Source organism: Rhinatrema bivittatum, chromosome 2 (assembly GCF_901001135.1).
Source record: "Rhinatrema bivittatum chromosome 2, aRhiBiv1.1, whole genome shotgun sequence".
NCBI classification, from domain to species: Eukaryota; Metazoa; Chordata; class Amphibia; order Gymnophiona; family Rhinatrematidae; genus Rhinatrema; species Rhinatrema bivittatum.
In genome coordinates this window covers 464,779,658-464,807,308 of record NC_042616.1, presented here as the reverse complement: position 1 = coordinate 464,807,308, position 27,651 = coordinate 464,779,658, and the positions used below count along the sequence as shown (strand labels likewise).

The 27,651-nt window shown below is 40.9% G+C and overlaps 1 protein-coding gene across 8 annotated transcripts in view; it reads right to left on the bottom strand.

Annotated features, from left to right (window-relative positions):
* Nucleotides 1–448: 448 nt before the first annotated feature.
* The window catches only part of RELCH (RAB11 binding and LisH domain, coiled-coil and HEAT repeat containing), a 500,624-nt gene continuing 473,421 nt past the window's right edge, over nucleotides 449–27,651 (bottom strand). For 5 of the 8 annotated variants that reach the window (XM_029590485.1, XM_029590487.1, XM_029590491.1 and 2 more), the window contains 2 exons: nucleotides 21,611–21,681; nucleotides 647–1,164 (listed from right to left, as the gene is read on the bottom strand). In XM_029590485.1, coding sequence (XP_029446345.1) covers nucleotides 1,044–1,164; nucleotides 21,611–21,681 — 192 coding nt within the window. In that variant the 3' untranslated portion in view covers nucleotides 647–1,043. Of the gene's footprint in view, nucleotides 1,165–21,610; nucleotides 21,682–27,651 lie in introns of all 8 variants that reach the window. The other 3 variants (XM_029590486.1, XM_029590488.1, XM_029590489.1) reach the window with 1 other exon arrangement.

Here is a 27,651-nt window from a genome sequence, read left to right as displayed (position 1 = left end):
TTACCAAACAGCATAAGAAAGTATTTTACAGAATCAAATGCTAGCCGTAATCATGTTTTATGGAAAACGGTTGGCGTGTTGAATAGTGAAGTTTTGTAGGTGATGAACTGATTCATGAATATATCCGTCCTATGAAAGAAAAAAAAAAAAAGATTGATCCTTTAGCACCCAGGATCTGACTTCCAGATAAATCTTCTGCTGGCTTTAAACCTTTCTGCCATGGAGAGCATTTGCTAACCCAGGGACAAATATTCTAGTTCTATTTCCCCAATTGGTCAGTGCTTTCTTTTTTTTCCAAGAAGCTGACTAATGTTGCATGCTTATGATAAGTCACAGCACTGCTCTTTTTTTCTTTTCTTAATTCTTAGAGGATATTTTGTAATGTTCTCTAGTACATGTGCATGGAAAACTCTGAAATGATTTTTTTCCAGTCTTCTACTCGTTATGGTTTTTTTTTTTTTTTTTAAATTTGTGAAATTCACAGCGGTTTATCAGTAAAAGTACAATCAGGGCAACGTCACAATGCAATTTCTTTACGACGATCATTCTTGCTTACAAACATGAGTCCAAAGGCACATGGCAATGCTGGTGGGCTCTTCCTTCTCATGTTTGAAATCCAATAAAATTGATTCCTCCATAATTTAAATACATAAGCAATTTTCACTTTTATTACTTCATGACAAGGACTTCAAATTTACAGTTTGTTAGTACCATTATAATTGCGCAATTATAATACAGATAACTGTTGATATCCCATCAGAAAATAAGAGAAAAAAAATTCCTTTTGCTATAGAAAAAGTAAAGACAACACAAAACATGGACTTGGTACAGACGATAGATTCTGCATTATATCAACCACAGGTGTAACCCAAAATTTGAACAGATGCAGCAATAATCAAATGAAGTGCAAATATCTTTGGAGGGTAGAATAAAATATACTACATGAACATAAAACAGAGAAAATAAAAAGGTAGGTACTTCAAGTACAAGGAACCAGTGAGGCCCACTTTAGTGTTCATTTATCGTCCATTCTGGGGTCAAGATCATTTCTTCCTCTGAAAAACATTGGCCAACATGGCACCCGATGTAGTCAGTTGGCCCATTTTGTTCAAAAACTTAGTCTTTGTGTCTTCACTCACGAGACTTGCAGCAATCGACATTGAGCTGCAAGAAATTTGCAAGATGAAACAATTACACGGGATATTATTTGTTTTAATGAAGACAGACAGTAGAAATATTTAAATAGATAGGAAGAAAGTCAGAACTGGAAAATCAAAGATCGAATACCTGGCTGAAAAATATACACTCCTTAACCGTTCTACTTCCAGCATTTTATTATTTTGTTTGTATTTTCTCAGTCATAACACTAGGCGTTCTACATCATTCTGGTCATAACACATGTGCTCAAGGCTCCACAACTGTACCATTTCAGACACTGATCAGGAAATACAGGTACTTTTTACCCAAGTACCTTGCACTTGCTTTGAAGCAGATACAAAGTATACGTGTGAAAGTATGCGTGGGCATTTGAAAACAAAATCCCCATGTGTACGCTCTCGGCCCCGACTTAACCCTGCATCTTTTCCCCGGTGGAAGAAAGTGTGCACACCTGGGAATGGTGCACACATTTTTAACCACACTGAGGGGGTACAAACATTTTCATGCATGCTTTTTTATGAGGGTAAATGCCAGCTTCTCTGTATAAAAAGTTCTTAAAATTACCCTTTCTGTGCAAGATTTCAAAAACACAAAAGTCTGAATTTTAAAAGTCAGTGCTTTGTGCTAAAATAGGAGGTTGCGTGGGTGGCTGGCCCTTGCGCACACGGCGTGCATTTTAGAACAGACCAAGCCACGCGTGTAACCTCCAATGCGCGCAGAAGCACCGGGCCTGCTAAAAGGGGCGGGGCAGGGGCGTGGTCTGGGTGGGGGCCGGCAGCCATTCGGCCCTGTCCAGGGGAAGCGCAAGCTGGCAGCCGGCCAGCACGTTTAAGTTAGTTCTGCACCTGAGGAGCAGTAAGTAAAAAAAATCAAAAAAATAGGGGGTAGGTAGGGGTAGTTTAAGGGTTGGGGAGGAGAAGGGACAAGGGAGGCAGGGTAGGTAGGGATATAGGTAAGTTCCCTCCCAGTCCGCTCCTTAATTGGAGCACGGATGTTAAAATCCGGCACGCATATGCACATGGATAGCATTTTAAACATGTGTGCACCAATGCGCTCATGTTATAAAATTGAGTCGATGTGTGCGCGCCAGGAACCATGCGCACATGGATGCACGCACGCATGTTTGATAATCCACCCCAAAGGAAATAGCATCCTGCCCTTTTGTTCACTGAAACATTCAACCTTCCCCAGAATGTGACAGATTACTGCACAAAAAGTGAGATCTGACAGGGTCATGCAATCTGATGTCATGTATAGCCTAATCAAATACTATTCTGCAGGAGGTCACTGGTGACTACTGCTATAAACGACTGTTCTGTGAGGTTCAGTGGCATTGTAGTGGAACCATCAAAGAGCAGAAAAATATGACTTTGCAGGATGACGTTTAATTCAAAGAGGATCAAGAATTGTCTTGTGCATTTCTGAAATGGTACAGCTTTTGTTCAATACACTGTCTAAACTGGCCAAATGTGGAAGTTACACAGGGCAAAATATGTGGTGGCTATTCACAGAAAAATCTATGTACATCCATTAAAAGGATTATTCTCTAAATGAGCTCTAGCACAAAACAGGAGAGACCTAGGAGCTGTGAATCCCAGCATCTTCAATTTATACTCCATTAAAGCACGGGCTCCCTGAATGACAAACACAGATGTGACTGTCACATGGGATGTTCAATAATCCACTCAAATTCTGTGGTTTCTCTTATTTAAAATGCATGCACTTATTTGCATGTTACTGCATCAGTATGTCACATCACCATCTTTCTTGGTTCCTGGTACTTTTTTCAGAAACACTATATAGGTGAATTAGCATCAAAACATTCCTTGCATTGCTTTGCAAATGAGCATATACACTATTTCAGTTTAATCTCTGTATTAACAACAGGGTAACTAGCTTCCGAGACTACTCATTGTGTATCTATCTATATATACAGTATTTCTTGCAAACTAATGTCCTACTTCAGCAACTGTAACTTAGTTAAAATATAAAAATTCGATCTAACTTTGCCTGCTTCATCTTTAGGACAATCTCCTATTTTTAAAGAGACTACTATGTCATGACAAAATATTACTAGACAATTTTATTAGTTATCAAGGGTGGAGCAGTCCTTGTGCCAGGTTATCTAGATGACAAAAGCTTGATTCCTAGGGCGCCTGTTTCAGTAGCCTGATGCAGCCCATGCTGCCAAGGCATGGAGAGGAGGAGTTATCATGCAGCTCATTTCTGTGGCAGCTCCACTGACCATTCCTTCCCTCTTCATGGACGCCTGCTGCTCTAGACACCTTACAACTTGGCCTGCCTTAGCTACTCGGACACCCTACAGTTTGCAGTTTATTTTACTTATTTTAAAGCTATTTTAAGCAAGAACAAAGATAGATCTCATTATTAAATACATTCCAGATAATGTATAAAGGATTGTATCAAACAATAAAAATCACAGAAGAGAGTGTCTGCACAGTATAGAAGTAGCAGGAAGTGAAAAAAAATCAATGATATGAAGACATTTGTCCTGTTGATTGAAGGTATATAGCATGTTCACAATTTTTCCCAGATAGCACAGTGTATATACGTGTGCATTCATAGATCTATCAAGTTTTCTCTTAATCTAATAGGTTAACTTTACAATACAGTTGGCCTCTAACAATTGGGTATAACAATAAGCAATATTGATAGTAGATTTCCAAAAAGAGTAGCAACTATAAATCTAGCCTCCAGCAAGATTCATTTTCTGGACTGAGATGTAACACTAACTTCCCGCCAACCATTCCAACAAGAACAGCTCTACCACAGGAATAATCTGAAAACCTTCACTGACTAAGATCTCTTTAGACACTTCCCATCAAAACCTCTGAATGGAGAGCGAGTCCATTCACTCCAACATTTAGGATTAGAAGTAGGGTCAAATTTACAAAAACAGATGGTGGGGTGGAGGGGAGGGGAAAACAGACCTAAGAAAATCTATCATTAATGTAGAATGTTTAAAACAAAGAAATTGTATCCACATCTCTCCAAATCATTTACAGCCAGCTGAGCAAGAAGCTCTTCATTCCATTTCTACATAAGGGTTCTGAGCATATCTGATCCATACTGAAGGTCTTTAGTATTCTTATAAGGCAAGGTTATGATTTTGCCCTTGAGACTCTTGCTATTTATTAAAAATTCTACTAAATTGGGCTTTCAAGTGGACCACCCTGCACTTACAGATGTGTACACGAGTTCTTAATTTGTATATAATGAAAGTTGGATTCTTCAGTTAAACCAAAGTTGGTAACCAAATCTTCAAAAAATAAAAATCATTATCAGAAGACCGTATCTACCGTGGATGTATAAACCCAGATCTCTCAAATACAGTACTACAGTTTGTAAATTTAAAATATGCAGTCTGGCATTTCCTGTACCAGTATGAAATATTATGCAGCTGCAGTAGCAGAACCAGGAGAGGCTAAGCAGTATTAGGAGATACTCTGATCAGGAATGGGGAGAAGCTGGAGAATGGGAGAAGAGGCTAAGTAAAGAACAAAGATAGAGGAGGAAAAGGTGAACATTCTGGGATTAATGAGATTTTCAATTTTCCTTAATAGTCGAACTCCTTTGTATGAGTTTTGGATCAACTTGCTTAAATGCTGCTTGGAGGACTGTAAGTAACTATTAATTTATCACATTTGTACCCAAGATTTCCTGCCTTGATATTAGTCTCTTCTCTATTATCGAGTCAACTTTGAAGTCTGATTCTTTGATTCTACTTTTCCATGTCTTGAATTTCTCCATTGGCTTCCTCTTTCCAAATCAAATTCTAATTTTGCCCACACACTTTCAAAACACCACATTTTGCTTTACTATATTACATTTGATGTCTTCTTACCTTTGTTATTATATGGTCAGTACTAGTATATGTTATGTTTATATTGCAAGTGTGATGTAAATAATCTGAAACTCACCTTGGGCTATAATGATAGGGTGTGTAATTAAATTAATTCACATAAACTCTTGTTCTGGGAATTCCTTGCTGTGCACTTAGGAATTTGAATGTTTCTATCATATCCCTTTCCCCTCTCCTCTAATGGCCACACAATTAGGTTCGGAAATTTCATTTCACAGGGGCTATGGTGTACAAACTGCACCACTTTGGTAACTTCTCTGCACTGCCTTTATTCTGTCTGTAACCGTTATGAGTTATACGGAGAAATATACACTTTTGGTTCTGTTAAATCACTATCATTATTGGGAACACAGGCCTAAGCATTTTCTGCTGTGGCACTCATGTATTGGGATATTCTACCCCGTGAACTTCAGCAGGAATTGGACTATTTTGTGTTTCGAAAGAAGGTGAAAACCTGTTTTTGTTTTTAAGTAGTCATATGTTCTGAGTCTCCTTAACTGCTTTTTATTTCTTTTACTGCCCAGTATTCTTTGGGCGCTGACTATGGCAGTTGATGCATTTTGTCTTGCTGTTGCACTATGGCTCCTATATGAAGTATTGTATTGTGTGTGTTGATTTATGGCAGAACACTTTATGGAACTCAATAATATACAGCTGCTCAACAAGTCAGAGTGAGAGCGTTTAGCTCCGGGAGTAAGATGTCGCTGGATTTTCAACAATAATTCATGCCCTGAAGAAGCCTTGTCGGCAAAACGCTGGCCAATGTCAGCAATACACTTAAACAACTTGTGGACTAAAATGGACATTACTATGAGATAAGTTTTATTTATAAAGAACATTCATAAAAATTTATTTTGTATTTGCATAAAAGGAAGGTTGGAGGTTTTTATGACTGATGAGTTCTTAAGCTTCATTGACTAGACATGCTCAAGTTCTGAGCTCTTTTTCTCCTTTTCACATAATTGCATGATCTAGTTGTGGTAATAAAAATTATTTAAGTATTTAGTGGAAGTATAACCTGTATATTATTGAGTTCCTCATTGACTCACTGGGCTGTTGTGTTTGGAGAACACTTTATGGGCTAGATTTACAGAGAGGGTAATTTTCAAACTGGTGTGTGGGTGCACTTTGATGCATGTGCATTGGTCCAAGCCCAGATATAGGGTCATTTTATAACTTGAGTGCACTTTATAAAATAGCCTGGCCGCGCGCACATGTGTGCTCAATTTTAAGTGGGCACGCACATCAAGATTTAACTACGTAAATCAGGGTATTCTGTAACGGGCACGCGTTCATGCAATTGCCAGTTTTAATAGTTCATCCATCAGTTAAGAGCTAGGTCCTCCAAACCCCCTGGTGTGATAGACTGCATACCCCTCAGTTACCTCAGTTCCTTTACACGCGGTAGAAATGGCTAATTTCTTTTATTTTTTAAGTTACACCTCATTCATAGCAGAAATAAAGTTATGCATCAGTGGACCTGGGCACCCGCTGGGGCGCATAAGCATTTACACGCACATCTCTTGGCCATGCTCCGAAATACTCATGCCCCACCTAGACCACACTCATACCATGCCTTTTTGAAATCAAGTGAGATGTGCGCACAGTAGGAAAACAGTGTGCATCTGGGCGGCTTTTAAAATTTGGTGGGAGTGTGACAGCCCGTCTTGTGTACGTATCTCCCAATTTTGGCGCACGCCGGGCTTTTAAAATTCACCTCTAAGCTTTTTCCCCATAGAGATGGAATGGAAAAAAAGCCTTAGTAAATGAGGCCCTATATTTGTGTGGATTTTTGATGTTCAAGGCTTTTACTGTTTTGGAATTTTTATGTATTGTTACATTATTTTATGTTACCTTTGTAATCAGGCCCGGCGATAGCGTCTGTGCCGTCCTATGCATAGTCCCCGCCGCCCCCACGGCGCCGTGCCCCTCTCCCCCCCCACCCTGCAGTGGCACAGGCGGCCCTCTGTTTCTTCGGCCACCGGAAGAGGGTATGAGCATGTTCATATTCTCTTCCGGCAGTGGTGCTCTCTCCATCCTCTGCTGCCACCGACCGGCTGGGCTGCCGCACACCCGTGTGCACCAGCCCTGTTTGTAATCCACTGAGAGCAAGACATCTAGATTAGCAGAACATAAATTATCTAAAATAAATAAGTAGTTAAGGTTTCCAGAACTGGACAATTTACTCTAGATGAGGTCTTGCCAATGATTTGTGCAGAGGCATTCTCTTTTATTTACTTATTTTTTGATCGTTATCTCTCTGGTTCCTACCAGTCCCTAGACTCTTGCCACTGCCTTAACCCACTATTTTGCAACTCTGAGATTATCAGATATGAATATCTCAAGAACTCTTTACTTTTTGGTACAAACCTCACTGTTTAGGTAGTACTCTCTTGGATCTGTGTCCCCCAAATACATGATTATATATTTTGTTTTAAAATTTAGGGCCTGACTCCTCTAAGGCTTTTCTTCCACTCTGTGTCTATGGGAAAAATGCTTAGGGAATTAGGCCTTTAGTTGCCAAACTCTTCAGTTTTGTTTTTTTTTACTTCATCAAGTTTCCCCAGTCGTAGATCTTAGTATCATTCGCAAAAAAACAACCTTTTCCTCTGCAAGATCACTTATGAAAACTTTGGACAGAATCAGGATCTAGGACCTGGCCTTAAGACACTCTGCTTATTACTCCCTCTCTTTCCTTGTAATAAACTTCATATACCAATACCCTTTGGTATCTAGCCAGTTTCTAATCCAATTTTGTACTTTAGGACCCATTCCTAGGCTGCACAGATTATTTATGAGCCACCTATGTGAGAAAATGCTAAAGACTTTACTGAACAGAGAACTCATTATGCAAATCCATGTTGTCCCCATGCCAAATACTATGTGTAGTTTTGGTCTCCAATTCAAAAGGTGTATAGTACTCCTAGAAATTATACACTAAATGGCATCAAAGATGATTAAGGGGTATGAAGTAAGTTTTATAAGAAGAAAGACTCAAACTAGGACTCTTCAGTTTGGAAAAGAGACAACACAAGTGATCTGATAATGGTACGTAAAAGCATGAAAGAAGTGGAGAATTTAAACAGAGAATTAATTATTCATTATGTCAAAAAGCACAAAAACTAACGGCCAGCAAGTTTAAAGCAGACAAAAGGAAGTACTTCTTCACACAATACAGTAAAAGTTTCATTATCCTACACATTACTTATTCTGAATGCTCAGTTAATCGGCATCTTGCCCAGATTTATTTTTTTGTATTTTGACTGCACAGAAGTGGGAAATTCTGAAAGGCAGGAAGCAATGCACCCATTTCTTTATGGCCCAGCAGCACCACACTGAGCACTGGGAGATGGGAGCTTGCCAGGACTGATGCCACAGAACGTGAGCAGAGAGTAAGGGAGAACACTTTCAGATAACCAGCATATTTAACCAGCACAGTCTATTCCTTATATATACTGGGTAAAGGAGTTGCTATTATATATGGTTAATCTGTGAAACTCACTGCCAAAAATGCAAAGAGTAAAACTGAATTAAAAACAAATTAGAGAAGTTTTCAAAAATATAACAGTCATGGATGTCATCCACTGTTCAATGCATTCATAAACCATGATTTCTGGAGAGGTATGAGATGCCATTTCCGATACGTTTCCTTCAAGCACCCGTAGCTGGGCAGTGCTGGACACAGGATGCTAGGCTAAATGGACCTTTAGTCTGACAGTTTTTCAGTTCTTATGTTCTTTATCACTTTACCTTTTCCATTACTGTATCTACCACTGGCTGCCCATCTGTTAATCTTCAAATCCTGTCTCACAAGAACCCACTTCTTTCACAGAGAAATTGATTAACTTTCAGCCTATGGTTCCTTTTGTTCTGTCTTCACTACAGCTATTATATGCTGTTGCACATCCTCGTTCTTAAGTATACTGTCCATCCGTATTGTGCTATGTTAGCTTTATAGTTTAATCTTAAAGGAAGAAATTTGTATGATTTTGAAATAAATGTTGGACTATTTTATTGATTTATCTTGTACCCTCTCTTTCCATCAAGAATGCTAATTTAGGAACATTTTATAGATTACAGCATAAAAGATTTTCATCAACACCAGCATATGCAGTTTCTGGATCATTTAATCTGTTGGAAGATTTCTTAAAGGACACTATAGTACTTATTTATTTTAAAACATTTTAAACCCGCATTCTTCATTTTCATGAGGCGGCTTACAAAACAAAACCTTCATAATAAAATAATCATAAAAATACAGAGAGGCAGAAAGATATAAATACATAGAAATAAGTACTCAATTAGTGCTCGGAAATTCATCTAGTTACATTATAAGCCTTAGAGAACAGGAACTTTTTAAAGGCTTTCTTGAATATTTTAAAGCAGGAGGCATCAATAAGAGTGGCCCTGCAACCGAAAATGCTCTTTTATGGGGGATATCTAATCTTGCAATCTTTAATGCAGGAACTTTTCAAAGGTTTAGAGTTAATGATCTTAATTGTCTAGCTGGTTTGTATAATCAGAGAGTGGTATTAACCCATATTGATGTATCTTTGTAAATGAGGTGTGAAGAGTGGCATAGGTGTGAACCCTTTGTGCTTGGCATACTTGAGACAGCCTTGTAGACAAACCTATGAGGTCTATGCCATCAACTGGTGAACGTGCCCTGTAGCAGGACAGACTGAACTTCACCTATACCAGTCACCTCCCCCGCAGGTTAAGCCATTAGGTTCTGGCAGCTGGAAGGTATTAGGTAGGTCCCTAGGGCAGTGGCAAGAGCAAGAGTCCATTGGGACTGTCAGTATCTGGTAGTGATGGACCAAAGCTTCATGGATAAAGCTGCCTCCTGTTCTGTTACTCAAAAAGGCAACAGGGTCTTCCAGGATGTCCCCGAGACATACTGGTACTAGTAGTGTGGAAAGATGCAAGGATGACCTACGGTGGCCTCTCCCACCAGGCCTAGGTCCTTGAGTTTCCCAGTTTATTTGGACAGCGATTTGCGAAGTGCCCAGATGCAGCACAATATAGGCACAAGTTGAGGTTGCGGCATCTTTGTTTTTCCTCTGCAGACAGCTTGAAGTGGTCAAGCTGCATGGCCTCTACTGGTGCCAGTCCTGGCTCAGGAAGTGAGCAAGAAGTCACTGGTTGCTGGAAGCTCAGGGCAAGGCAGACCAGGTGGCAGGCCAAACCCCTTTCCCTGGGGCTTTCCTGGAATCTTAGATCTAAATGGATGGCTAGGCTGATTAGGCCTCTCTAATATCTCAGATAGATCCCTGGCAGGCAACTCATGCTTTATATGTTCTGTAAGCCCTTGCCTGAAAATTACAGTCAGACTGTCATTGCCCCACTGAAGTTCAGAGGCCAGGGTGCGGAAGTGCACTGTGTACTTCCCCACTGACTGAGAACCTTGACTGATTTGCAGGAGTTTGGACTCTTTGGAAGATGTACGTCCAGGCTCATCAAGATCTGCTGGAATTCTTGCATGAAGCAATTCAAGTTTCCCAGGAGCAGATCATCTCTTTCCCAGAGAGGCAAAGCCCAGGCCAAGGCAGAGCCACCCAGCAAGGATATAAATTATTTTAACTCGATCAGTGTGAAACTGAGGTGCCTGTAGTTTGAACATCTGGCATTGATTTAGGAAGCCCCTACATTGTGCTAGATCTCCATCAGAACTAGGTGGTGGAGGCACCAGTGCCAGAGTGGAAGCTGGAGCAACTGGGCAGACATACTTTGGAGATACCTGGCAATGTTGTTCAGTTGGTCCTGCTGCTGCTGCTGAAGCTGGTGCGTAAGCTCAACAATAGCAGAGGCTTGAGGTGAGTCTGCTGAGTTCATGGTCTCAGCAAACTGTGAAGGGCGGTGTGGGTATGAGCCCTTTGTGCTGCGGCGTAGTTGATGCAGTCTCATAGGCGAACCTACCAGGCCTACGCTGGCAGTTATCAAACGCAACCGGTAGCGGGACAGACTAGAGTTTCACCTCTACCAGCTGCCTACTTCTATTTAACATTTCAATAACGCTACAACAACATATGCAGCACTATATAAACACACAAAAAAAGACTATCCCTACTCAATACAGCTTACAAGCTAATAAGACAAATATATAGGGCAAGAGACTTGGGGCATTTCATAAAGCATGGCTAAAAAAAAAAAAAAAAGAAGAAAATGTTAGTTAATGAGGCTAAAAGCAGACAATCAGGCCTAAGATTTAAAAGCACCTTCAAAAAGGTGGGTCTTTAGATGGTATTTAAACATGGCGAGAGAGGGAGCATGACGCACCAGTTCAGGAAGTCTATTCCAAGCACACAGTGCAGCCAGGTGGAAAGCATGGACTTGGGAATCGCTGATAGAGTAGGAACAGATAGGAATGACTTATCCAGTGAGTGGAGTGCATGAGGAGGGGTGCAGAGAGAGAGAAGAGATAGTGAGGGGCTGCAGAATGAAGGCATTCCCCTGCAGGTTGAGCCCTTGGGTTCTGGTGGCTGGCAGACCTTAGGCAGGTCCCTAGGGTGGTGGCAACAGTAAGAGTCCAATGGTATGCTGGTGTCAGGGCAGGCAGCAGACTAACCGAATCGTAGACAGGCAACAGACAAGGGTGGTCAGGTCCAAGTAAGGGGTCAGATCCAGGCAGCAGGCAATCGGGGTCAAGCCCATGCAAGAGGTCAGGTCCAGGTGGCAAGCAATCATGGCCAGGTCCAGGAAGGAGGTCAAGATTCAGAGAGTGAGGCCAAGGGGAGACAAAGGAAAAGGCAATCTGGCTAAGGAAGGCTTGGTGGGTAAGGCTGGATGAGGCAAGGTTGGCCAAGGTAAGACTGAAAGAAGAAGTCAGGAACAAACAGGAAAGTGGAAGCAACATGCACTGATGACCAAGGCACATTATATGTTGTTCCTGAGGCAGCATTCTGGGGAGTCTTTTATACCAGGACCCTAAGACATCATCAAAGGGTGCCGCTGTGTCCCCTTTAAGTGTGACAGTACACCTATGGAGTCTTGGTGAGGAGGAAAATGATGACAGCATGCTGACGGTGTCTGGGCCATATTGGAAGCTGGGGCCTGTGTGGTGGTGGTGGCAGCATCAGAGGTAAGTGCAGCGGCTAGCGGGGCTGACTCACAAGTCACAAATCTTAACATTAGGTTGTAAATTAAGGTGAGAAATTTTTATTATATTCTATATGCAACTGGAAGCCAATGAAGTTCAGAAAAACGGGTGTAATATGATCTCTAGGGTATGTTCCTATCAGAATTCTTGTGACAATGATCTGGACTACCTGCAGAAGATGTAAAACATTTGCTGGTAGACCAAGATGCAATGAATTACAGTAATCTAGTTGGTTCAGAACCAAAGATTGCAAGACTGAACAGAAATCTTCGTGTTCAATTAATGGCTTCAGTTTCTTTAACAAGTACAACTTGATTCCTTTAACAATGAAAAACTTTTCAAGTAAAAAAAAGAAGTTATGCACCTTTCTACTAGCCTAAAAATATTAAGCACCGATTATTGCTGAATAGGTTTTGTTATATTTACTTGAACAAAAATGGAGAGAAATGGTTTTGGAGGTTTACTAGCAACTGTTGGCAAATCTGTGGCACTTTAGAATGAAGAATCTTGTAGTGAGTAATAAAGGTTATATAAAGAAAACCACAAATCAAAATGCAAAAAAAAGGAACAATAAAAGGATGCAGCTTGCGTGGAGCTGGAAGGAGGGAGAAATCCCACTTCTCTTTTTTTGTACTCTTCATCTTTCATTGAGATGCATTCCAGAATAGAATAGGGTTATAACGCATACAAGCAAGAAAACTCTTTTACTATTTCAAACTACACAGGAAGGATGTGGCATTGCGATTTCCCGTTTTCAGATGTGCTACATTTTCATTCAAGTTATTTTTTTTATACTAGGAGTCTTACAACTTTTATTGTTGTTATGCGCCAATAAAAAATTGTACTTTCTACAAAATCTAAGAGTTCTTGTATCCATGGAGAAGCGTCATAAGCGTGTTTGGCGCATAACATTGTGGAAGCTTACACACCACACTGTCTAATTAAAGCCAGGGCCTCCTCAGTACATCAGAAATAGGGAGATTAGATTCATCAAAACTTCCATCTTAGCTCTCTTGCTTCCTTTTTGGTTCCAATATATTTTATTTCTTACCGTATATTCTCATGCTTCTTTGGAATAAAAGGCCACAAATCATTTTTATCACTGTGCACCTTTAATTTTTTTCTTTTCTAAGTCTACTCTTTAATAGTTAATGGTATATTCATGCTTTACGTACACAAGTGTCATACCAACAGGGGTTCTGGTTAAGATCTGCATATCAGTGCCTCATTTTAATTTAATTTATAATGGCAAATGTGGAGATGTACCATTAATATCTCTTCAGGAATAACTGAATAATTATGTTTGTTTTTGCTACCCTCTGCTTCTCTCAGTGGGTCATGCAACTCCTTAGTCCAATATTTTTGGATTAAGCAGTCTAAGTATTTTAAATACATAAATAAATACCATCAAATGAGGCAGCCTAGATCCACCACAATATTTTGTGACCCTTGGAACTTTGCTGTACTCAAAAATTTGCCACTTATGGAAATCCAAGCCTGGCTATTTGAATTATTGTTTTAAGCTCTCTTACTATAGAACTAACCAATATGATTCTGGACCATGCTTAAGCAGCCTTAAATCTGTTTCAGAAATCAAGTACGTATTGCTTAACAGAGCCCCTCAATTGCAAAGACACACAAAGTTTTACAACAGTTTTCAGTTTCCTGCAGCTGTAATAGTAAAGAATATACTATAAAAATATATTTGGTATAAATACAAATTATCAGCATAGCAATTATTCAATCAGATATTATGTAATGTCTATCTGTCCTCATAAGGGTTCAAGACTGCAATACACCTAGCAAAGCAATACAAATAAACTTTTGTTATCTATAACCAGAAATAATGAGTATGACTAGGTAGTTGGTTATCTGTGGTAGTTGGTTATCTGTAATTGAATCCATAAAAATACTATCTTTGGATAAAAGTAATTACATTAAGTGTAATTTCTCCAGAGCTAAATATATGATACAGAAAGACCTCATGGAGGTATGCTACTGGGAATGTATTATTTGTTCAGTGAACAAATGGAGTTATTGAAAATGCAACGGACTTAAGTTTATGAAAGCTACTCCCAAACAAATTCATATACAGCTTGCATGTAATAAGCAACCATAAAAGAGGGAATCTTAAACAACTGGATGAAGATTCTGTATGCAGAATCAAAGAAACTGCTTAGAACAGATTATAAAACTTTAATAAAGACCAGTGTTTCTCAACCAGTGTGCCTTCATACCTGATCAGGCTATTCTATGGGAAAAGTTAACACTGCTGGATGCTCAGATCCAGACCAGCACTGGACTCTGCTCTTAGCACTTCTCAGCAATACAACAAACTAGTTCCTTTCTAAGAACATGTGTAAAGCAGAGTGGCTTACCTGTAACAGGTGTTCTCCTAAGACAGCAGGATGCTAGTCCTCACACATAGGTGACATCATCAGATGGAGCCAGCACGGAAAACTTATGTCAAAGTTTCTAGAAACTTTGACTGGCACACTGAGCATGCTCAGCATGCCACTATCCACGCAGGGTCCATCTTCAGTCTCATAACATAGAATTACGAAAAAATAAAACAAACCTAGGAGAAACTCAAACTCTGCGGAGTGGCAGGCAGGTTTCGTGAGGACAAATATCTTGCTGTCCTAGAAGAACACCTGTTACAAATAACTCTGCTTTCTCCTAGGATAAGCAGGATGGTAGTTCTCACATATGGATGAATCCCTAGATATAGGCCGTTCCTGAACACAAGCAGAACCAACAGACACCGAAACAGGTGCCAGTAGGCACAACAACACAGGTGCTGTTGGTAACAGTGGGAAACAGCCTGAACCCGAAAAAAGGGCCCTAGGCAGGAAGAATTGGGCTCTACTGCTGGAAGAGATTCCAGAGGACAGACTGACTGAAGCTGCTATCATGTTGGCCAGCCTTGTCCAAACAGTAGTGAGCAGCGAAAGTGTGGAGGGAACTCCACATTGCAGCCTTGAAGATCTCAGACACGGGGACTGCCCTCAGGTGGGCCACCGAAGCCGCCATGGCTCTGACAGAATGAGACTGACATGACATCCAAGCTGCAGTCCCGCTTGCACATAGCAAAAGTAGATGCAATCCGCTAGCCAGTTCGACAGCGTTTGCTTGGCAACCGCATCTCCCAATCTGTTCTTATCAAACAAAATGAAGAGTTGCGTGGACTGCCTGTGTTCTGCTGTCCACTCCAGGTAGAAGGCCAAGGCTCTCTTGCAATCCAAGCTGTGCAGAGCCCATTCGCCCTGGTGCAAATGAGGCCTGGGAAAAAAAGGTGGGCAGGACGATTGACTCGTTGAGATGGAAATCCTTCACCACCTTAGGCAGGAATTTAGGGTGTGTACGAAGAACCACCCTATCATGAAAGAACTTTGTGTACGGTGGATACGTCACCAACGCCTGAAGCTGAAGCTCACTAACCCTGTGCACTGAAGTGGCTCTGACCAGAAACATGACCTTCCAGGCCAGGTACTTCAGGTCACGGTTGCACAGTGGTTCGAAAGAATCCTTCATGAGTTGAGACACCACCACATTAAGGACCCAGGACACAGCAGGAAGACGCAGAGGAGGCTTTAGTTGAAGCATACCTCGCATAAAGTGCCCCACTATGGGTTACACAGAGATGAGCGAACCATCCACCTCCTGGTAGTAGGCAATGTTGGCACTCAGGTGTATCCTGACAGAGTTCCAGCATCCGACAGGTGCAGCAGACAGTCAAGTAGTTTTGGTGTAGAGTATGAGAACCGGTCCAACCTGCGATTCTCACACCACACGGCAAACCTCCTCCACTTCCATAAAAAGCATCTTGTTGCTGCTGGGGCAGATGCTTGGATAACTCCTGGACTTATTTCCAGAGGTTCCGAGAGTACTGCATCATATACACCTGGTAGGAAGCAATACAAGCAAACAACATGGCACCCTGGAATACCTTCCTTCCCAGTGCATCCAATGCTCTGTGCTCTTGGCCTGGAGGGGCGGAGGCATGGGTACGGGAATACTTGGTCTTCTTGAGCGCAGACTCCACCACAACAGACTGATGTGAGAGTTGATGCCTCTCAAACCCCAAGGTCTGCTGTACCAAATAGACAGCATCTACCTACCTATTTACTGGAGGCAATGAAATGGGGTGTTCCCAAATTCTAAGGAGTATCTCCTTGAAGATGTTATGTACAGGAAGAGCCATCACTTCCTTAGGAGCATTAACAAACTGGAGAACCTCCATCATCTTATGCTTGGCATCCTCTGGATGCCAAGCTGGAACGGAATGATTTCTGCCATGGCCTGGACAAAGCCTGCAAAGGTCAAGTCCTCGGGGGTAACCGGCGCTACTCCTCAAGAGGAGACGGGCATGAGGGAAGATCCCCCGAGTCTTTGGACAAGGACTCAGAGGTATCATCCCCTCATGGGTCATATAGGGCATCTTCTTCACTAAGATCCCCTGGAGACACCAGTGGACGGCCCCTGACCAGGCTCTTCAGTTTGGGCACTGAGGCCCAGAAGGACCCGGATCTGGACTGGGGAATGCCGGTTGTGGAAACAAAGGCCTTCGTGGTATCATGGGCTGTGCCGGGCCTTCCTCAGAGGAGGAATCCACAATGGGACTCACATCAGAGGAGGCAATGGTGACCATCGGGGCATTGATGGATTCCCTGGTACCTGCAGCGGCTGCATTCGGAGAATGCCAAGAAGGACATTGAGGCGCTCCAGCAGCAGTGCCAACAGAGAGTGCAGGCTCTGGCACTGGTGAAAGCGTTGGCGGGGCCAGTGGCTCGATGCCCTGAAGGGGCTTGGACCACCACCAATTGCACCCTATGATCCAACTCCTCTTGGAAGTCTGCTGAGGACAGAGTGGATGGAGGAGGCAGAGGCGTCACCAGATCTCCTTCAGAGCCCCGAGGGAGATCAGTGCCCGGCACAGACATTGGTGGGGAATGCCTGGGACTCCTGGGTTCGATGGAGGACAATGCCTCCTCTCTGCAGGGTTGCTTTGGGGACATCACAGTTGGTGCTGGAGGCGGTGCTGACCCAAGCCCAGCGCCATGCAAAGATGGCGACCGGTGATGATACTTCCGTGTCTTCCCCCGGTGCTTGGCCCTATCTTTCCTGGTGCAGAGGACGATGGAGATGATCCCAACTCCTGGAACGTGAAGTCACCGATGATGGCCTTTCTCCAGCCCCTCTTTCCAGAGGAGGCCCCAGAGGAGGAGTGGACAGTGAAAGCTCAGTGTCCATCGGTTTCCCACGGCCTCTTGGAGTCGATGCCCCCAATATCGGAATCGAAGGTTCAGATTTTTTGGAACCAAAGAGTTTTCCCCATCTTATCTAACCGGGCACATTGGCCTTTGGGGGTCATCCGGTCACAATAACGACATCCCCAGATGTCGTGCGATGCCCCCAGGCAGAGGATACAAACCTCATGCGGATCCGTGAGGGACATGGTCCAATGACAATGAGGGCATCCGCGAAAACCCGACGCCATAGCCAAAAAATACCCATAAAGCAATCAGTGCCCAGCGGTCACCGAGAGCGAGACACACTGGGAATCAACCTTAGATAAGGGAGAAACACTTACTGTACCACCTACTGACTCTCAGGTAGGGAGAAGAGGGACCTCGGCGCAGGAGAGTCTGAATCAACCGAGATTTACTGGAAAATCTGAAGAAAAGAGCAGAGCTCCACAACTGCAAGACAATAGCTCCGTGGAAAAGACAGAAGAGGGACCTCGCATGGATGCTTGGATATTGGCATGCTGGGCATGCTCAGTGTGCCAGTGAAAGTTTCTAGAAACTCTGACATAAGTTTTCTGTGCCGGGCTCCATCTGATGATGTCATCCATGTGTGAAGACTACCATCCTACTTGACCTAGGAGAATCCTACATACCTCTTCTTCTTAGCTACAGCATGAACCTCTGAGTGTGGTAATTAATGGACATCATATGTAAGGTAGGTTTCACAGGGCCCCGATTTGGGCAGCACACATTGCACCCCTGTCCTATTCCCAACCCTGGGGATAGAATGCACCGAGCACTGGATTTAACTCACACCGAGTGTTGGGACAGCAGCAGTGGAAGAATTGTGGCCCCCAAGGCAATTAAACAGACTTCTCATACCACACTGATTCTCCCTTATCCTGCACTTGTAGATAGAGGGAGCTGCTCTATTTTAACATGTTCATATGTATTTCTGCACCCTCTTTTCCTTTATTTTAAAATTCGGAAGAGAGAATGATGAAGCTTTCAGAGCTTCCCTCTCTCTTCTTTAGGTCATATGATTCTTCTCCATGTCCATGCTGTCTGCTCCGTGGAGGCTGGTGTGCCATACATCATTTTTGTTAATGTGGGTGTGCTTGGGCTTGAAAAGGTTGGGAAACACTGATGTAGAAGGCCTACTCATAGGTTCTGAGTAGAGCCGAAGATAATATGCACTCAAAAAAAAAAGTACAGGGGGTTAAAACAAGATCAGAACATTTTCAAACAAAAGGAGGTCAAAGAGCAGTTCTACCATAGTTTGTGTGAGTGGGACAATTAAGTCAAATTCAATTGGAGGAGAACTGAGTAATTCAAAAGGCAAATCTATAGTGAAGGGCCACTTGTACAACATAAAAATGCTTCTGATAAAGATGTGAGGAAACAAGAAACTCTTGCCATTAAGAAACAACAAAGGAAGGCAATGGCGGTAGAGAGAAAAAAATGTATTATACTCAGATCTTAAAGGATAACGTCTTCTGCAAAAACCATACATTGAAAAGTCATAGACAAAGAGATAGTTTTGTGTCACAAAAAGTAAACTCAGAGGGGCAAGAATTCCTTGTATAGCAAAAGTATGCAAATGATCATGCAAATTAATCTACATGTTTACAGGAGATAGATACATGCACACCAGTCTACAGACAGAGTGGAAAAGAAGCTGAAATCAGCACTCAAAATATGGATAACACATTAGGAGCAGACATCTAAAAGCTTATGTTACAGCAAACAGAGAAAAAAGGGTCAGAACTGTAAACTTTGCTCTAACTGAATGCAAACAACCTAAGTAATCCAGAGCAATTTCATGCTAATCCAGGAAAAGAAAAAGCATGACAGTACACGATCAGTTAAGTACACAATTGAAAATGCTGTTGTCGGGAGAGAATACAAACCCTTGGGGTGGAAATAGCAAATAGTCTCAAGAAGTCTAGAAGCCCTCCAATATTTAGATACTAAAAACCAGTGGATTCAAACAGGGATGAAAAACTCATGTTTTACTGTAAGGTCACCAAAAATAATTATGGAATTTCATGCCACAACTAATTACTACTAGTATGCCTGCTGAACATAAACATGCATGAAATGTTAAAGAACCCCCCCTAGTTAAAAAAAAACCAAAACACCCTTATGAAGAGAAGTGGCTAAAGCTGAAACATTTGAAACTAATTCTAAAACAGTCAAGGTATGACTATGAAACTTTGCAGCAGATATTACAGATTAACACAGAAACATGATAGCAGAAAAATGAGCCTCTCTGTTGACCATAAAGAGCCTTACTCTAAGTGACCTTCGAGCGTTGTAGTATTCCAACAACAGTGAGTCAAAGGGCTTCAAAACAAACTAAAATAGTGCAACACTAGGAGAAACCAGGAGAGGTCCTAAAAACCCATGTTACCAATGGATTGCAGAGGACTCATGGGACTTAGCAACCACAACACAAAGCCTAGTTTCAATGCCAGTTCTTGTTGCACTAGACATCTTTCAAATTGTAAGACCTATTGCCTCACTGAATATATTACTCCCATTCACATCTAACCCCATTCTTATTTCAGGATGTTGTCCTTGAGACCTCTCCTCTTGCAAAACATCCATCAAGCTTGGTAACTTCCATCAGTGTGAGGGCATCACAAATACATCACTTTGGATAAATTATCTTTTACTTAACATAGCTCTCAATGCAAAAACAGGCAAACATTTTACAACTGTTGCTGCCAGTTTTTATCTGCTGAAATAGAAGAATATTCTCCAAAAACACATGTGCTATGAATGCAAATTCTGAGTGCAGCAATCACTCAACCAGACATTATGTAATGCGCTTATCTGACTTCACAACAGAGTCTGCAATACACAAAACACTACTGTGCTCAGAAAGCAATACAAATAAACTTTTGTTATCTCCCAGCCTGTGGATTCTGTTAGGGATAACTAATTACCTGCAATTGCTGGCTTCCAAAGGAATTGTTAGTGATGCACACAATCCACTCACTTCCCCTTTGGTCACTGCACACCTAGTTAACTCTGGACATACTTCTGCTTAGGCTGAGTAAAGTGAGCAAGCAGCAGATGGCTGCTTTGAAGCAGAGATCCACATGCTAGATTTTTATACTTGGGAAGCATGCATGTAATCCATTAAAAATCCATACATTTGGAGAACCTTCAAATTAATGCAGGGTCAGATTACAGTACTCTCTGAAATTTGTGGAACATCAGGATGCCTGAGAAGAACCAGTATTAAACAAAAGATTCTGTAGCACCCACATCTAGCTGGTCTGCCCACTGGAGACAGAAATTTCATTGAACTTTGATATAAATATTCACAGCATGTTATACATAAGGCGGCCCTTCAAAATGAATCTAAATATTTCTAGAAACATAGAAATGTGATGGCAGAAAAAGACCATATGGCCTTTTGAGTATGCCCATCTACTAGAAGTTGAGGTGCTATTTTTTCACTTAATTTCTTGGTATTCTTTTTTGGACTAATTTTCATTACTGTTTAATATATATAGGACTAAGTTTCTGAAAATAACATATATCCAATGCATCATAGAATTTGTTTACACAGGCTCTTACTAACACATGTTAATATTCAGATTTGAAAATGGATATTGCATATTCTAAAAGTCTAAATTAGCTTTCTTCAAAAAGGTTTATCATTAAAGTTCCCAGTTTCCTTTCACTCTGATTACAGAACTATGCAAATATTCATTATGAATACCATTTTTATTGCTTTGTGGTTTTTGAGAGACCCAACTAGAGCAAAATACATCTGCAATAAGGGATAGATGGAAAATATTTAGATACTGTTCAGAACACGATTCAGTTTATTACTGGGAAGTCTAATATTTACAGATAAACATTGGGAGATAGGAACTAAAATCTAAACACTTGCTTTGCCATGGATACTGTGCAACCTTGTGCAAGTCACTATACCATCCTGTGCCTTATTTTATGAAAATATATTACAACTGGATGATAAATATATTATTCTGTTTTACTCTCCTATTTACATGCAATATTTCAAATAATGGAAAAACCTGTCCTGACGTCTAGCCTCAAGGTGGCAAGCTGCATGCTTTTGAAGAAGTATGATTTGAGTACAGTGGTTGGACGGAAGGTGCATTAAAAATACAAATAATATATTGCAACTAACCATTACTTTACAAAGATTATCCAAGAACATTAATAAAACATTCAATTTACCCCTGTGGCTCTTGGACAGTCTTGTTTTCCAGCTTCTGTTCACATTCCTTTATCATAGAGCTTAAAATCACCTATAACACGAAACAAACATAATAAAAAAAAAAAAAAAAAAGACTTGCATTGTAAATTTCAAATAAACTTAGCTGAAACTATTACTGTAAGTATAATACATGCAGAAGAAAACAGTCCAGATACTCAAAAAAGTAAATCAATATTTCACCATAAACCAGTATTTTTCAAAAAGCATTTTAAAGGTTGATTATAGCCCATTTCAATTAAACTAGAAATTGATTTCCCTGTAGAGGCAGTGTGGTTCAACAAATAAGAAAACTGGAGCACCATCTGACCAGATAATCTGCTACAGAATATTTCACCTAACTTTACAAATACATGCACACATAAATATACAATGTACATAGTTTTAATCCGTGATGGGTTACCAAATCACCTTCTGTGATCTAGACAGGGTTTTCATGCATGGGCAAGATTATTGGATCATGATTACAACATTATAAAATCAGATAATAAAAATGATCATACTGAAGACTTATTTGCATTCCCTAGTTTCCTGGGTATGGATTACTGCAACATGCAATTGCTATCTAATAAATTCTGCTCTTGGGAAAACTTTGGAATATGGGCAGGATTTGCTTTGAAGGACTGCTATCTTTTGGCCATTAAGAAATGCATAATTGGGAGGGGTTTATTTTGTTTGCATTTAATATGAATGTTAAGGCTAACTTTTTATATCTTGAATGTGTTAGTGCAACTTAGCGGGATCATTTAGTCCTGCTGCTTTTGTTTTCATCTTAGTAAGGCCTGCAGAAGTAGCCTATTCACTATAAAGATGTGAATGTTAAGCGGAATGTAATTACATTTTTGCGAATACATTGAGGGAAAGAGGAACTAGTTTTAAATTTCTGCTTTAATTTTCCATTATGGTGCAGCAGCAGAAATATGGAAATTAAGATTGAGGACTGGTCCGCCCTGAGCAACTTCCTGCTAAGCCTCACTGCAGTTTTTTTGGCCTTTCTTGCTATATCAAGGTTATAAATGAATGTACCCAATGTTATTTATCCATTCTCTCTAAACGATGCCTCATCAGGCCTCTTAGCAGTCAAAATTTAGTAGGCTTTAATTAGCCTCCTTTAGCTTCCACTATGTCCCTAAAACAGCCATTTTATCAAGTACCTCAAACTACTTCTGATTTCTCCTTCCCTTTTAAAGGAACATTTCATCAGTTCACCAGAAAAACTGCCTTGACTCCATATGACACGTGTGTGATATTTTCATGAATTGCTATTGCTTCACAATTCTGATACCATAATGCCTGCGTTTCCATTAGTAAACTGAACCCACTATTTTACATTTCATATAAAGAAGAACAAAGTGTGCTCAGCAACACTTCGGTTAATTATTGAGCTATTATAAATTGTTGCTTAGCCCAGATGGTTTTATAACATTTTTCTTTTTGTAATGGTTTTCGTACCTACAAAGTTACCAGCATACCACAAACTGTTCTTTTCTGTGTACTAAAGTTTTGATGGGGTAATTTTAGAGCGAGACAATATTTAACAAAAACAGATAAAGAGGCAGGAAAATCACTAGAAATATATTAAAAAAAAAAAAAAAAAAGCACACAAGTTCCCTTTTAGTTGTCTCCAACACATCGTGTTAGCTCTCACTGCATTTCCTAATTCTCCAGCATCTTTAAAACCAATCTTCTGTTAAATTATATCAGAGGAAGGTTTGGTTGGTCACATCTTTTACCACTTGTGCATAAAAATTAACCTAAAAAAATCCCCTCACCATCATTAAACTTGAGTTACATGTAAAAGAAAAAAGTCAGTCAAACGCATTCAGGTGTAACCAAGAACTGGTGCCAAAACTGGCTGTTATAACCTTTAGATTCACAGTGAACGATCCTAAAAAAAAAAAAAAAATAAAATAAAAATAAAAAGATTAGTTCCACCTAAGCTGTGTTCCCAGACAAAACTTTTGGTTCACCGCACGCTTGACATGGATATGAAAACGTGCAAATTAAAAGTATTGTTTTTCTCAGTCTAATGAAAACTGCAGTTGAAGCAGTTATGCAAATCCCTTACGAAGTATGGGCTGACAGTGCAAACAGATTCCAGCTCTATTGCAGACACACTGGCAGGGAAGTTGCCAAGAATTTTTCACCTGGAGCTGTTATGAGATCGTGAGTTGGCAGAAGGCCAAGAGTTTTCTTCTATTTATTTATTTTTTTTTTTTTAACTACTTTAGGGAATATTAACATAATTATGACACAAAGAACCAAAGAAAAATCCATGTGAAGTAGTAATGAGGGCACCAATCTCACTGTTAATAATCTACATATTTTCTGCAGAAATGTGTGGGGAATCTGGAGATCTGAGCCCTCATTAGGCAAAAAGCAGCTGAATACTGGATTTCCTTGTATATTTGTTGTAAAAGTTGCTATTAGGCTGCTATTTGGTGTGCTCTGGAACACTCCAAAGTTATTCTGGTTTATTTGGCTCCTTGTGGCCTCTGCGCCAAATATATTTACTCTCACTCAGAGCACAGCTAGGTTCGGGTGGCCTCCCTTTGGCCCACAAAGCTCAGATAACTTATTGCAGGGACATTTTATTTTACTTTCCTCCCATCAATATTCATTGAAGCTGTGCAAAATTTATATTCTTTTAACTCCAATTCTATTATAATGGAATTGTAAAAAATGTGTCAGGAAAGAGTTGGGCAAGAGTTCAACTTTAGAGTCACTTCTTAAAGCTTTTAAAGGGAAAATATTACGATTGTAGCGCTCTTCTGTTTATAAGAGGCTTTGGCACTGAACCTGCTGGGTAAACATACTAACACCCCCCCCCCCCCACAAATGCCCCCAAGCCTTCCGTCCACCACCAGCATTCATACATCATCCTCATATCCCCCACCCCCACACCTCTGAAATCCTAAGACCTGCACTTTACACACACACTGTGGGTTCCAGCACGCAGACACATCCTTCACACATTACTAAAACCTCTTCATAAAAACTACAGGGCACCGAAGTAAACCCAGATACACAATATTTGTTTTATAACATTTTTATTCTTCATGAAGGGGTAAAAGGGTTCCTCCTACTTCAACTGCTGATCCCAGAGGTGAAGCAGTAGCGTGTCTGGGCAAGGCTGAAAGACAGAGAAAAGGACAGTTGTTGGGATTCTTTGGACAACACAGAAAACAGCAGATGCAAAGCAGGAAAGGTAGCAGCATATGCAACTATACCTCCAGTAGGAGTATTTCTGTCCCCTGCAGAGCGAAACTCAGGGGACGCATCCAGGAACATGTGAACAGTGGTGGGTGGCACGCATGGACTGAAAGATACAGACTCTGTGGAGAGGTTGTTTTATGCTGAGTAGTGAGACAAAGAGAGAAGTGGGGGAGAAAATCAGATTAAACTGTTTAACAGTTATACTATAAGCATGAACAAAGAATGGAAAAACAGGATGCACAAAAAAGAGAAGACATATAATGTAACCAAGGCAGACAAAGAGAGGCAACAAATCAGACACTACTTGGGCAACACAGAAAGATCACATGCCTTGTCATTGCATACAACAGACGAAAGTCTCCAAATTACAGAATCAAAACAAGCCCACAGGACACGCGCGCACACATGCACACAGCACAGAACACACACACAGGCCCACAGGTATAAATTAGGCACAAGCAGCAAACCTTTTTCAAAAGAAAGAAATGTTCTAGAACAAGAGGGGTAGACTCAGGAGCAACATTGGATGCAAGGAAGGAACTCCTAGTGGAGTGGATAGAAATAGAGTACATTAATTTTAAAAAATGCATGGGATAAGTACAGAACATTCCTAATAGCAAACAGATGAGGGAAAGGCTGGGTATTAGCTGCACCAGGAGAGTGCAGCTAATACCCAGTGGGGTATTAGCTGCACTCTCCTGGTGGGGAAGGCTGGATAGGCCTGATAATCAGCCTTCCCCACCTGATAATCAGGCCTATCCAGCCTTCCCCTGGTGGGGAAGGCTGGATAGGCCTGATAATCCTTGTCTGCTGTAATTTTCTATGTATTGTGGTATGTACAGAAGTGCATGAAAAGCATAAGCAAGAGGAAAGGAGCTAGAGACAAAAGAAAAGGAAGCACAATCAAATGATATTGCAGACCATGAGGTAACTGGATTCGTACCAGAAACCAACTATGGTGGGTCTGGTTGGTTACTACTGTCCAGAAAGGTAGAGAGTAAAGTGGGATAGGGGACATAGGAGCTCTCTCTAATTTTAAATTATTACAAAGACTGAATGTAAACTATGAGGGGCTGCGGAAGAGAAGGAGCTGGGTGCTGGATTAGGTATGGGATCTTTAGGGACATTCATTTTCAATTTTCTTTTTCATGGGAATCTATCAGTGTTTATTATAATAAACAAAGGAGAAATCCGTGAAAATATTTTTTTTTACCACAGATTTTTCTCCATTTTGTTATAATAAATACTGATAAAATTCCAAGGAAAAATAAAATAAAAACTGAAAGCGAAGGGCCCTAGGTATTCTGTATGCTCATCTACCCATGAAGATAGAGGAACCAAGGAGAAAGTGAACAAAAACTGACTGAATAAGGAGTGATATCCTACAAGCTACGACTGGCAGGTGGGATATATCCTTGCAGTGTAGACAGGAATAGTTGGGCTACTGGACAGGTTCAATTAGTCTTTTTCTGCCATTGTGTACTATGTTACAATAGAGAAGAACAGGAGGAGGGAACAAGCACAAAAGACAGGGGAATGCCAGTGTCATACAAGCATGCCACATAGACACGACTACACAGAAAAGGGACCATGCTGAACAACAGACACGTGCATGAAATAGTCATGGGTTCGACCAACTTTATTCGCAAAAGCTGGTCCCCCATTAACCAGCAGGGCACCCTTACCCCTCCAACTTTTCTTTTGCTAACCCATGAGACAGGATGCCCTGCTCCAAAGCCAAAACCAGGAGCAGCTGTATCACAGGGTCCAAGTTGGTTTAAAAGACATAAAAAAGAAAATACTTATTAGTTGACTGAGGCAACTAATGTAAAGCAAAATATTACTCTAGAGAAATTACATTCCTTCTGGCAGCCCACAAACGGACCCATCAACAATGTGTGCAAAGCCCAGATTTTCACACAGAAAGAAAACACGTCAGCCTGACTGCAAGGGGTAATATCTTCTTCATCATAAAAGTGTCTCAGAGGAGCAGCTAGAAGCAGCTGTGGAAGCTGAGATGTATGGCATTATGAGGACAATTTTCAAAGCAATGTGCTTGAGTAACAGAGCAGAAAGTAAAGCTCCACACATTTTACTATGTGCATGCTGTACCTCCTGCAAAGCAGATGCAGAGTCTATGGGTAATCTGTATCCATTCTTCCCACCGGACCCACATTTTTCAAAAGAAAAATTCTTGTGAAAATGAGCTTGAAATGAGCTTGCATATCCTCTTACAGGCTCTCTGTCATGCAGTGAACAATGTGCCTGCATGGATATACTATGTCCAGTACCACCATTATGGTGGCACATTACCAGCAATTAAAAGGTCTACTGTAAGTCTGTTTGTGCTGCTCAGGCACAGCAGATCAGTATTCTGTGTTCTTTGCAGATCATAATCAGCAATCTTTTCGGAAGAGACAAGAAGAGAGTGCCAATCACTGTTTCGCCTACAGATGTGCCCATTTTCTGTGAAGCTTACAGTCTAGTCAGGACACACAGACAAGACAAATAGGAGGTTTAAGGATATTTATTTCTGTAAATGGTTAAAATCAGCAAGACTACGAGCAGGAAGAACCAAGACTTAAGATTTAAAAGCAACTCCAAAAGGGTAAGTTTTTGGATTCCATGGTGCAGCATAAGCGCATATATTACATCTTTCCTGCAAGAATTATACTGGCTGCCAACAGAATGGCGTATAAAGTATACAATTGCTGTGTTAATCCACAAAATGTTGAGCGAGAATTCATTTCTATGGATGAACTCCATACAACAATATTAGCCAGGTAGA